Source organism: Eleutherodactylus coqui, chromosome 10 (assembly GCF_035609145.1).
Source record: "Eleutherodactylus coqui strain aEleCoq1 chromosome 10, aEleCoq1.hap1, whole genome shotgun sequence".
Classification (NCBI taxonomy): Eukaryota; Metazoa; Chordata; class Amphibia; order Anura; family Eleutherodactylidae; genus Eleutherodactylus; species Eleutherodactylus coqui.
In genome coordinates, this window is record NC_089846.1 from 100,054,751 (window position 1) to 100,068,117 (window position 13,367).

The 13,367-nt window shown below is 45.8% G+C and overlaps 1 protein-coding gene across 1 annotated transcript; it reads left to right on the top strand.

Annotated features, from left to right (window-relative positions):
- The first annotated feature begins 791 nt into the window (after positions 1-791).
- LOC136580782 (NF-kappa-B inhibitor-like protein 1) lies at positions 792-11,917 on the top strand. Its single transcript, XM_066581631.1, has 5 exons — positions 792-849; positions 7,180-7,455; positions 8,011-8,123; positions 9,061-9,193; positions 11,230-11,917. Exons 2-5 carry the CDS (start codon positions 7,185-7,187, stop codon positions 11,856-11,858), a joined length of 1,146 nt encoding a protein of 381 aa, XP_066437728.1. The 5' UTR covers positions 792-849; positions 7,180-7,184; the 3' UTR covers positions 11,859-11,917.
- Positions 11,918-13,367: the final 1,450 nt, after the last annotated feature.

The following is a 13,367-nucleotide window of genomic DNA, read 5'->3' on the forward strand; positions in this document are numbered from 1 at the left end:
ATGAACATGCTGCGGCTAGCGAATCCGCGCCGCAGTGCCGACTTCTGCAGATTTTGCCGTGGCGGATTTGCTGTCCCGTGTGGACGAGATTTCTGAGAAATCTCATCCACATGGCTGGCTAATCCCAGAATTAGCGGCCGCAGGCGGATTTGCCACCGCAAAAATCCAGACAGAATTTCCGCGGCAAATCCGCCCCGTGTGAACCCAGCCTTACACTCCCCGCTCTTAACCTCTTAATGACGCAGCCTATTTTAGCCATAAGGACAAGGCTATTTGTTGGAGATTTTCACCTCCACTATTCAAAAGCCATATTTTTTGACCAACATGGCCGTATGAGGGCTTGTTTTATGTGTGGCGAACTTTGAGGTACATATGACTTTTTACATCACTTTCCAGCGACCTGATTGGTTGTTGGGTACACCCCCCCCCCCCCTTTGGAGATGTGCACGAGTGGGCGGGCCGTTAAATAAGCAGCAGCACAGCCGTAGAAGGGTCGACAACTAACCCCAACCCCTAACCCTAAACCTAACCCCCTGCGGGTCTCGTGAAGTAGTACTCGTGCAGATCTCCAAAGGGAGGGGGGTGTACCCAACAACCAATCAGGTCGCTGGAATCGCCCACCGCTACTGAAGTGCGGCTGAAATACTATATACCCCCCTCCCCCCTCCGACATTCGTAAACCACAGCCTGCATCACGTGACCCGGATATATCACGTCACTCAGCTCAGAGGCGGACAGAAAGATGCGGTCTGCTGTTTGCAGGGCACAGGTTAGTAGGTGGGCAGGAAGTTCCTTCTCTCAGTATACCCGGAAGTGGAGCTAGTGCACTGTTGTGGAGCGGGCAGAGAGGTGAGCATGTAGGGGAAGCCGACCTACACATCAGCCCCTCATAGCTCTCGCACAGGGAGGGGATGCTGGAGGTTGTAGTCCCATCGGAGCGGAGAAACCTCAGGCTGCTGTATGGCTGCTAATAGCTTTTGTCTTGTACAGTGTATTGACGGAAAATGGTAGATTTTCTCTCAAGATCTCTGTTTGCTGTCAGTGAATGGAAGACATTCTTGCTTGCTTCCACTGGTTGAAACCCTTTCCACAGCTGATACCTGTCACTTCTGAGAGTTTGTTACAATTGTATCCTACTAGCCAGAAGTTGTCAGGCTGGAATGAAACTTCATCAGTGCAGGCTCTAGTACCCTGCTGTACCACCTCTAGCTTGGATACAATGTGTGATACGGTGGGCATGGAGGCTCTAGTACCCTGCTGTACCACCTCTAGCTTGGATACAATGTGTGATACGGTGGGCATGGAGGCTCTAGTACCCTGCTGTACCACCTCTAGCTTGGATACAATGTGTGATACAGGGGGCATGGAGGCTTTAGTACCCTGCTGTACCGCCTCTAGCTTAGATACAATGTGTGATACAGGGGGCATGGAGGCTCTAGTATCCTGTTGTACCTCCTCTAGCTTGGATACAAGATGTGATACGGGGGGCATGGAGGCTCTAGTATCCTGTTGTACCACTTCTAGCTTGGATACAAGATGTGATACGGGGGGCATGGAGGCTCTAGTATCCTGTTGTACCACTTCTAGCTTGGATACAAGATGTGATACGGGGGGCATGGAGGCTCTAGTATCCTGTTGTACCACTTCTAGCTTGGATACAAGATGTGATACGGGGGGCATGGAGGCTCTAGTATCCTGTTGTACCGCCTCTAGCTTGGATACAAGATGTGATACGGGGGGCATGGAGGCTCTAGTATCCTGTTGTACCGCCTCTAGCTTAGATACAATGTGTGATACAGGGGGCATGGAGGCTCTAGTACCCTGTTGTACCTCCTCTAGCTTGGATACAAGATGTGATACGGGGGGCATGGAGGCTCTAGTATCCTGTTGTACCACTTCTAGCTTGGATACAAGATGTGATACGGGCCGGCATGGAGGCTCTAGTACCCTGTTGTACCACTTCTAGCTTGGATACAAGATGTGATACGGGCCGGCATGGAGGCTCTAGTACCCTGTTGTACCACTTCTAGCTTGGATACAAGATGTGATACGGGGGGCATGGAGGCTCTAGTATCCTGTTGTACCGCCTCTAGCTTGGATACAAGGCGTGATATGGATGGGTATGGAGGCTCTAGTACCTTGTTGTACCGCCTCTTGTTTAGATACAAGATGTGATACGGGTGGGCATGGAGGCTCTAGTACCCTGCTGTACCACCTCTAGCTTGGATACAAGATGTGATACGGGTGGGCATGGAGGCTCTAGTACCCTGCTGTACCACCTCTAGCTTGGATACAAGATGTGATACGGGTGGGCATGGAGGCTCTAGTACCCTGCTGTACCGCACGTAGAGTTTTGCAGCAAATCAACAACTTCTTCTAGGGGCCAATTTTTTTTCTTACCTTGTGTGTGCAATATATAAATATAATTCTAGTGTTTTTTTTTTTTCTTTAATTGTTTACGCTGTGGTGTGTCCTAGAGGTGGGATTTACAGGGATTATACAGGGACAAAGTGCAATACAAAAGCTTGCAGCAGTAAAATCACAGAGTACATATGGTGTGCGCTCCACCGATTCTCCGTTCCCCATTGAACTTCACTTCTGGAAGGGGAGTGATGATCACTAGAGATGAGCGAGCATACTCGTCCGAGCTTGATGCTCGTTCGAGTATTAGGGTGCTCGAGATGCTCGTTACTCGAGATGAGCACCACGCGGTACTCGTCTCGATTAAACGAGCACTGACTATTGAATTCAATGGAGCCGGCAATACAGCCGGCTCTATTGAAAGCAATGGGCTGCCAGCGATTGCGGGATGAATTGTCGGGAAGAGCTTAAATATATAAGCCCTTCCCTGCAAGTCATCTAGAAATGTGTAAAAATAAAAAATATATATATACACTCACCTGGTCCCGGCAGAACGATGTTAGCCCATTGAATTCAATGGAGCCGGCAATACTGCCAACTCCATTGAAAGCAATGGGCTGCCAGCGATCGCGGGATGAATTGTCGGGAAGGGGTTAAATATATAAGCCCTTCCCTGCAATTCATCCAGAAATGTGTAAAAATAAAAAATATATGCATACTCACCTGGTCCCGGCAGACGGAGTTCAGCGCGGCAGGCTGCAGTTCTCCTGAACTGCTCTGAACAGCTGTGAGTAGTATTCAGCAGCCGGGGATTTAAAATCCCCGCCTGCTGAATGAGATGCCTCTGATTGGTCACAGCCTGACCAATCAGAGGCATCCCTCACTCACACCCATTCATGAACAGCTCTCAGCTGTCCCTGCGCTGAGCCAATCAGAGGCAGCCCTCACTCACCCATTCATGAATGGGTGTGAGTGAGGGATGCCTCTGATTGGTCAGGCTGTGACCAATCAGAGGCATCTCATTCAGCAGGCGGGGATTTTAAATCCCCGGCTGCTGAATACTACTCACAGCTGTTCAGAGCAGTTCAGGAGAACTGCAGCCTGCCGGGCTGAACTCCGGGACCAGGTGAGTGTATGTATGTATATATATATATATATATATGTGTGTGTATATATATATATATATATATATATTTTTTTTTTTTTTATTTTTACACATTTCTGGATGAATTGCAGGGAAGGGCTTATACATTTAACCCCTTCCCGACAATTCATCCCGCGATCGCTGGCAGCCCATTGCTTTCAATGGAGTCGGCTGTATTGCCGGCTCCATTGAATTCAATGGGCTAACATCGTTCTGCCGGGACCAGGTGAGTATATATATATTTTTTATTTTTACACATTTCTAGATGAATTGCAGGGAAGGGCTTATATATTTAACCCCTTCCCGACAATTCATCCCGCCATCGCCGGCAGCCCATTGCTTTCAATGGAGTCTGCTGTATTGCCGGCTCCATTAAATTCAATGGGCTAACATCGTTCTTCTCTGTTACAGCTGTGGCAGAGGAGAACGATCTTTACGCTGACAGTGGGGGGGGGGGGTCTCACTCTTGCCGCTATTGTGGCTTAATAGTGGGACCTGGGAACTTGAGATGCAGCCCAAAATGTAGCTCCTCGCCTGCCCTATTCGTTTCTGTGTCGTTTCCATCACTTTCTTGTGTTTTGCAGATTTTCACAAATGAAAACCTTAGCGAGCATCGGCGATATACAAAAATGCTCGAGTCACCCATTGACTTCAATGGGGTTCGTTACTCGAAACGAACTCTCGAGCATCACTGAAAGTTCGACTCGAGTAACGAGCACCCGAGCATTTTGGTGCTCGCTCATCTCTAATGATCACCTGACACTGGGTTACATGAGCTCTGCAGCCAGTCAACGCCTGAATGGAGCCGGGGATTGGCTGCAGTAGTCACATGGCCCTTTTGTCGAGAACATCGGTGCCGGCTCCCATAAGTGAAGACTAGTGGGGACCGGGGAGATGGCAGCCAGCAGTGGTGAAGACTACGTAATTATTCTCTGATTTTACTTCTGCAAGCTTTGATGTAGCACTATGTCCCAGGATAACCCCTTTAGGATAAAATCTTGCAGGATGAGTAGCGCGCTACTTTGCAAACCACTTTACAGAATCTCACAAGTTGCCATGGATTCATCTGTGAAGGGGCCCAAAGCTGAAATATAAGACCTGCAATGATACATTGTAGCGAACTACCAGGAGGGATCAGTGTACATCAGCAACACTAAGCAACCAGAACATTAACCCCTTCCCACTCCAGCACGTAAGGGTACATCATGGAGCGTTGGGGTATGTATGAAGAGAGGTCGTAGGGCGTTTGGCCGATCGCGGCTATTAACTATTTAAATGCCGCTGTCAATTATGACAGCGGCATTTAAATTCCCCCATTTAAATTCCCTATTTAAATCTTCGGGAGTCCCATACGGCCTCCAGGGGTGAGATCGGGGGAGCCGTGCAGGTGTCATGCCAGCCAGTGGGCCTTCTGAAAGGCCCCAGGGCTGCCTTAGCAGACTGCCTATCAAGCCATCCCTGTATGGTGGCTTAATAGACTGCCTGTCAAATGGCAGTATGACATACTGCTCTAGCATTACGTCATACTGCAGGAGCGATCAAGGCATCACTGGTTGTAGTCCTCCAGGAGGACTTTAAAGTAAAGTTAAAAAAAAAAAAATCAATAAAGTTTTATTAATTGTGTAAAAAAAAAAAAAAAGAAGTTTAAATCACCCCCCTTTTGCCATATCTATTATTAAAAAATATAAATAATAAAATAAAAATATGTATTTGGTATCGCCGCATCCGTAAAAGTCTGATCTATCAAAGTAGCGCATTATTTTTCCCACACGGTGAACGTCGTCCGGAAAAAAAACCCCGCCAGAAATGCACTTTTTTAGTTACCTTATCTCCCAGAAAAAACGTAATAAATGATCAAAAAGTCGTATATATTCCGCAGTGGTACTATCGGAAACTACAGGACATCCTGCAAAAAATGAGCCCTTGCTCAACTACGTCGACGGAAAAATAAAAAAGCTATTGCGCGCACAAAATGACCGCAGAAAATAATTGAAAAAAGTTAAATGTCTTTGAAAAAAAAAAATAGTACAGTAAAATAAAAAACTATACAAGTTTGGTATCGTAGCAATCGTACCGACTCATAGAATAAAGTTATGTTGTTTTCATTGCAGTTTATGCGCCATAGAAACAAGACGCACTGAAAGATGACAATGTCGTTTCTTTTTTTCATTTTACTCTACTTAGAATTTTTTTAAAGTTTTTCAGTACATTATATGGTACAGTAAATGGCACCATATAAAATACAAGTCATCCCGCAAAAAACAAGCCCTCATACAGCTACATGGATGGATAAATAAAGGAGTTACGTTTTTTTGAAGGAGGGAGGAAAAGGGCTTAAAACTCCCTGCCTCATATTGTATAGGTGCTTGAAGCCCGGGCCCTACAAGATCGTTAGCAACAGTGAAAAGGGAAGTCTGGTGAGTCTGTGGCCCCCTGTGATCTGATACCCCTCTGTCACCTGCTGGCACTTTATCAGTAATGTTTCGTACAGTTGCTCTTCTGCGGGATCGGACCGTATGGGAGGCCTATATCCTACACACATCAATGAACTTGAATCATCCGTGACCCTGTCCCCAGTTGTCTGGTCTCGGAGCAGTTTTAGTAGGTGCTGACCACTATTTACTGGAAACGCCCCACAGGACCCGCCGTTTGGAGATACGCCATCATCTATACACTGCAGTTTGGCCCTTGATGTTATTTCTCTAAATGAGGCCAACTTCACACAACTTGGGGTCGTGTATCGCGCTCCCCATCCATGTGAATTCCCCGATGATACGAGGTGGTTTCATATCAAGATAGCCTGGCATCACCTCGGCGATGAAGGGAACAGCCGTGGCGGAGGATCGCAGAGTTTCTCCCATTGTTTTCGCTCGTTAGAACGGTTGGCACCATAATTGTACCGTGTGAACGCATGTAGAGAAAGAACAATCAGCAATAAATTGCTGGGACATGTGCCTCGTCGTACATTATAAACCTTGTGGACCAGGGAAAGTCATATTAAGGCGGTGTTTGAAATGTCGGTCTTAATACATTTCCCCCAATGTGTCCCAAAAAAAAAAAAAAAAAAAAGAAACACTTGGGTAATAAAGCGGTCCGATTAGTAGGCTGTCAGTGCAACTCCTTCCCCATGCAGTAACATAACAAATAGTAATATACTCACAGCTCCCGGTGTTTGTTTACAGGCTGTAGTCCCGCCTGGTCTACAGGATGTCACAGGTGCTGCAGCCAATGACAGACATCGTTGTTCGATCACTGAGCTCTGTCATTGGCTGCATCGTCCGTGATGTCTGTAAATCTGACAACAGAGGGGAGACCTGGAACACAGTGAGAGTCAGACACTTTATCTTATGTTACTGCATGGGGAACAGGTTATGGGAACCTACTACTCGGACATTCCCTTTAAACGCATTCCAAAATTATTACCAGATAGCGATGCTTGTCACATATGAAAAATAGGGCTGTGTCATGAAGGTCAAAATTGTGTGTAGGCAAAGGGTTAATCTCTCTGCTGTAAAAGTATTAGGTCTATTGAGTGTTTTGGCTCTGGGTGGCATCAAGAATATTTCCATTCACTAATAGCAAACATAGTTCTTGAAAATGTGGTGGAATTGGTTGAACTAAGATTTTAGAACACCCTTTAAGAATAAATCCTGTGTTATCTGCTTCTTCTGTAGGTCTCATGTCGTCCCGCCGGCAGCTGAGGGCTCTGCGGTATATTGAGCGTGGTGACGTTCTTCGCCTGAAGTCTTACATCAGAAAGCACCGCAGTCTGCAGCTAGATCAAGTCCTACCGGGAGGTCGGAGCCTCCTCCATGTTGCCTGCTCACTTCATGACAATGCCTGCGCTCTTCTGCTGCTCCGTAAAGGAGCCGATCCCATGCAGCGTGATGCCGCTGGGAATAATGCTCTGCACATTGCAGCCTGGGAGGCTGAGAAGAGAGGACGGGAAGGTGAGGAGGGTGGAGAGGTAGTACATCTCATCTAGGTATTTAGTGAACAATCAGTACTATTCCCTGGACTCCGGGAACCGCTTACATGTCACATTTGATGAGCAGATGGAAGTGAAACAATGGAACCATCCTCACCTATGACCATTACAGGGCTTCCATCTTTACCACCATACATGTACATCTACTCTGCCAGGGGCTTTCATGAATCATGGAGGATGAGCTTGGTGTGTGGGGAACAATTTGTGACCATCATTTCCCTCATGTCCTATGCCTAAATATATAGATTTATAACATTGTATGGAGGTAAAAAATCTGCTTGCCAGTAGTCACCACTAGGGGGAACTACCTGATTACTGAGATACATAAAACGCAATAATGGGCTGAACTGGATGGACGTAGACTGTTACAATAACAAAGGTATACAAAGAGCTCCCCGTAGTGGTGGCTGCAGGTACTCGGAAGTTTAACATTTAACTCTGTCAGTGCTAGGGAGTTATAGCCCTGTATTTGTCTGGTTTGTGTTCTCAGCGCTCTTTTTATTCTTTTTTAATTAAGTGTACACTGACTTGGTTGTGCCGATACTCAAGCGCTCCCCACAGTCCATTGATGTAGCAAATCATCAGGGAACAACACCTCGGGACATCCTGAGACGGGCCGAAGACCTCATGGTAATGTATGACCCAGAACTTTAACGCTCATTGTGTCTTTCTTACAGATGATTGCTGGGGATGAATTGCCATTACTTCATATTTTAGAGGGACAGGTGATTATGCAGATTAACACGTTTCATCTGAGAGCAGGATGACCTCGCAAGTAAACGGTGCTGTGCATTTCATCTACTGGGCTTATGAGGAATTGCCCATGTACCTCTGAAGGCTCCAGCACACTTGCGATATCGCAACTTTTTTTGTTTTTTTTTAACGCAAATGTCAATAGAACTTTCTAATGTTAAAATCGCATCACACAAAAATCGTAAGTGTGTAGTCAGTGAATAGGACGGGCATGCTTCAAAGACACTGATGAGAGCCTGTACACAAGATACATGGTGTCCTCTACCTACCGTCCTTGCCTCTTCTTGCAGCTTGTCATCCTTTTTGGGCGCTGCAACAACAAATGTCTTGATCCCAGCGCTGGCGGTTGTTCTCGGCTGTGGAACCCGGGAGGAAAATGGGTCACAAGCTGCAGGAACGAGGACAGGTGAATAGGGAGGCCTGGGGTCTCTATTAGTTGAGGTGCGGGATGTATTTATGTAGGGGGGTAAGTTCTGGGGTAAACTGTATAACTTTTGGGGGGCTGTTCTGGAGGAGTCTGTACTCATTTTGCCGTGTGGTGAGGTCGGTCATATGCACAATTTGAAATTTAAGTGATGTAGGTTTTGAGTGCGCGGGGCATAAGCTGTAGAAAATTGTTCTCCGCTGCTTTCTGTGTATTTTCGGTATCATATTGTTAGGAGAGCAGTTTCTGGACAAGGTGTTTGTTCAGGGCTCGTGGACCCCAAAAAAGTAAAGCCATACCCCTTCCAATGCCTCAATCAGAAACATACAAAGTGTGAAAGACCACATCTTCACTAGCATCTGTTTATGCAATTCTTTGCTTCCCCTGTAGGACAGGAGCGCTGGTCGGATCGTTCATCCTCAGGGAGACCAACATTACTCCTCACAGAGTTCTGCACAGTGGAAAGAGAAACTCCTAGCTGAGAGTATGGATGAATACCAGGAACTGTATGGACACTATGAGGGTAAGAACCGGAAGGGGAAGTCTTCCACAAGTAACATTCTCTGTGCTGTACACACGTCTGAACGTTAGATGTCTCTGAATTCAGACCGCTACATTTCCTTATGGCTATAGAACTCTATAGAGGACCTCTGTAGCAGGTATCAGTTCTCCTTGTGGAGATCTAAAAAAGGGAAGGGAGACTGAAGCAATGCCCCCTGGGAAACGTATGCCAGGTATCGCTCTACCAGAGGAGAGGAAGCGGTCTTTCCAGTGGTGTCTAAAGGAAACTGTTCAGTGTTCTACCTGTAAAAGTAAGCTTTAAAAAAAGCTTTACTAAGGCCTCCTGCACACGACTGGGTTGGATCCGGCAAGTGGGATCCCACAGCAGGATCCAACCCTGCACCCGACCGGTGACCCTGCTTACCTGTCCGGAATCTTCTTTATCTGTACTGCGGAAGCATTGGCTAGCGTCAGGTGCAGTACAAATTATGCCATCAATCGCTAGGCGATGACGCGGATCCCGCAATCTTTCTGCAATAATGATTGCAGAAGGGCCGCGGGACGGACTGCTTCCATTGACTCTAATGGAAGCCGTCCAGGCGGAAACTGCACAGAAATGTAGTATGCTACGATTTTTCTGCCGCAAGCGTAAATCGCAGTTGGTTTCCACTCGTGTGCAGGAAGCAGCAGCTCTCCATCGGATTCCGCAAGTCAAATCTGCCTATGTGTAGAAGCCCTAAGTATTAGGAAAAAAAGTTATTAAAAATTTAAAAAAAACAAAAAACTTTTCATATATAATTATTTACGAAAAAAAATGTATTTGGTATCTCTGCATCTGTAAAAGCCCAATCTCTCAAAGTAACTCATAATTCAGCTCGCATGATGAAAAAAATTACACAACACCATAATTGCACTTTTTTTTTTTTGGGTCACACTGTCTCTCCTAGAAAAAAATGTTTATTAAAAAGCTATCAAAAAGTTGGGTGGACTCCAAAGTGGTACCATAAAGCTGGGTTCACACGAGACTGATTTGCTGCGGAAATTCTGTGCGGAATTTCTGTGCGGCAAATCTGCCAGCGGCTCCTAAAACCGGGATTAGCCAACCATGTGGATAAGATTTAGAAAAAAATCTCGTCCACGCGGGGCGGCCAGTCCGTCGCGGCAAAGCTGGGCGGAACCGGCCATGCAGCGCGGAATTGACAGCCGCAGCATGTCAACTTTTTTTTTTTTTTTTTCTCCTTCCTGTCGTCGCCTCACTCCTCTCTATGGGGAGAGAAAGCTGCAACTGAATGCTGGCGGCCGAATCGCTCCAAAACCGTGGCGAAATGCCGTGGGTTTTGAAACTGCGGCTCTCCCACGGAAAATTTTGCGTCTTTGTAGTGCGACCAAGCTGCAGGATTTCTGTCCCGTGGGAACCCAGCCTTAGAATCTACAGGATGTCCGGTAGAAAAGGAGCCCGAACACAACTATGTCAACAGAGAGATTAAAAAGCTACTATGGCTGCCAGAAGATGGCGGCAGAAAACAATTTTGTTTTTCCAAAGATTTTATTTTTTTAAAGTAGTACAATAGAAAAAAAAACTATGTAACTTTGCTATCATTGTAATCTTACTGACCCATAAAATGGTGGAAATTAGTTGTTCATCCATTTCACTCCACTTGGAAGTTGTTTTTTTTTACGTTTTTCAGTACGTTAAATAGTACCATTGAAAAATAAAACCTTACCCACAAAAAAACAAGCACTCAGACGGCAACGTAGTTGGAAAAATAAGACTTATGATTTTTTTGGATGTAGGGAGAAAAACACTAAAATGAAAAAAGGTTAAGGCAGTCTACTGTGTATAAGTGTATGTGGCTCTCACTGTAATTGGAATCGATAACCTCAGTGAGGCTGTTGGAGATGTCAAGGGTTTCGGGGTCCCCATCTCTGGACTACTTTCTCTGGTGTTAGATTGTTGTATATTACTTGTCAGTCTATTTTGGGTCCTTTGCCCATTTAATAGTTTTGCACTTCATATTTTGTCAGCTGTTCTCAATGAAGGGGTTTTCTGTTCTTCAGAGGATTATCCAGAAGACGTCCCGGAGATGGAGACCTTTGAGTCTTGGGCTGATCGAATCTACAGAGAATATCAAGCAAGAAAGATCCAGTCTGAGCCTCCTGGTGCAAAGAGCAGAAGAGTCTCAGAGATGCAGAAATTGTCCAGCGTCACGGAAGAGGAGACCTATTTACAGAGACACAAACAGAAGGAGAAGGAACTGCAGGAAGTGCAGCGTGAGCGCTACCAGAAGAGGTGCCAGGAGGTGTTTGGAGGAGCTGGTTCATCAGCCAGGACTGGAGAGGAAGGCATGAAAACCAATGTAGAGGTGGCAGGAAGAGACCGTGAAGGCAGTGGTCAGGGGCCCACTAGTATCAGGACTGGGCTTGGTACATTGAGTTATAGGGACATCCCATGGCCCCTGCCCGGGGGGACTGCTGAACAGATGGCACAGGCCATTGCTGCTGGTGGTGACCCCTCAGATTCGGGGTCATTTAAACGTTACCTGCGGGCGCAAAGAGTGACTTGGCATCCTGACCGCTTTATGCAGAGATGCGGCTCTCGTCTGCTGGCCAAGGACCAAGAACGTGTGCTGAGAACGGTTACGGCGCTGTCACAAGAACTGAACAGACTAGCAGAGCTGACAAAGTGATAGACTGACAGATGCCAAAATATTAGTACAATAAAATTCCCGTTCTGGTTTCCAATGAATTACTGGATTACATAAGAGGTTTTAATGGGCAGAAAAGGCAAAGTTTATACAGTAAAATTCCACTGATCTGGCATCTTTGGGGTTGTGACACATTCTGGTCCATTGTTAATGCCAGATTATTGGCATTTTTCCTTGATACTGTGTACCAAAAGATTTGTAGGTCCTAGAGTAACACGTGTGCATGCACGCTATCCATTGCAGTGTTCCCGTTTGCCCACAGGCATAATTTTAGACTCCTAATGGGCTCTTGGTACCTCTTAATTTTGATGTCACACATGGCCAATGAGATAAGTTCTCTTGGACTTTAGGATACCAAAAAATGCTGAGTTATCAGAATTTTAAAAGGGTACTTCAGCATGAACACATTTTACCATCCACACCCCCTCACCTGCTTGCCTGTCACATTCTGGAGGTCTCCTCTATGTGTTGCCACTTCCATGCAGTGCAGCCCCCTGTTTGTTGCTTGTCAGGCACTATCCTGATGCTGAGACTTTTTTTTTTTTTCATTTTTCACATCAATCCCATGATGCATCAACACAGCATTATCTAGAGGCTATACCATTTCTGCCTTCTGGGTGGACAGTTTAATTATCATTGCCTTCTATATTCACCTAAATAAGTTTCAGGCCATAGGTATACAGCCAGGAAGATGAGCTGTGATCTCCTCTATTATAACTGTGTGACTTTGTCTCATTATCATCCGTAACTGATGGGAGTGCCCACATCCTCCTCTAGTCAGTTTCTGTGGCAAAATCCATTCAACAGCATCAGAAACACGGAGAAATCAATTAGTTTCTGAGTACATAAAGTCAAGGAAATTTGAGCTGGTCAGGACTTAGATAACCTGAAGATCTGAGAAGAAAGAGGCCAGGAGTTTTAGAAAAAGCAATAAATTAAGAAAATCACCACAGTGGCCCTCTGAATTGGTACGGTTGCTGCTCTCTACCCATTAATAGGTTTTTGGGGGGGATATTCCTGGTCCACAAGTGTTTCAGTCACATGCCAGATTATCAGAATATTCCTACGAGATTTTGTGGTCTATGGTGAGCCACGGTCAGCTGTCTGCTTGCGTCATCTGAGATCTCTTCAAATGCTTTAGATTTATAAATGACGCTGTAGATGTAGCCTACATGCATCTTGCTAATCAGAAAGCACCACACCAACCGCTTCCAGCAGCTAAAGGGTTGATTTGTATGTGCAGGTAGCAACCAAGATTATTCTGTCTCATGCAAATCCATCTTTAATTCGTCCAGGAAAGTTTTTATTTCCCTTGTGGCTACAGACTCTGTAGTGTTTGGGTCTAGGCTGTAGATTCCATTAGTGACTGGGGCTATAATAAGGGTACAGCGCCTCTTAAAGGGCTCTTATGACCTCCTAGGGGTACGTGTAGTAAAGGGGAAAATAAAGCACCAAGTAAAAAATTTATAGTACCACCGGTAGACCAAACTA

What these genes read in the sequence shown, in the direction of transcription:
- LOC136580782 (XM_066581631.1), top strand. Translation starts at nt 7,185, where the DNA reads ATGTCGTCCCGCCGGCAGCTGAGGGCTCTGCGGTATATTGAGCGTGGT. An exon ending in TGAGAAGAGAGGACGGGAAG is followed by an intron (nt 7,456 to 8,010) that starts GTGAGGAGGGTG and finishes TTTTTAATTAAG; the next exon opens with TGTACACTGACTTGGTTGTG. An exon ending in GACGGGCCGAAGACCTCATG is followed by an intron (nt 8,124 to 9,060) that starts GTAATGTATGAC and finishes CTTCCCCTGTAG; the next exon opens with GACAGGAGCGCTGGTCGGAT.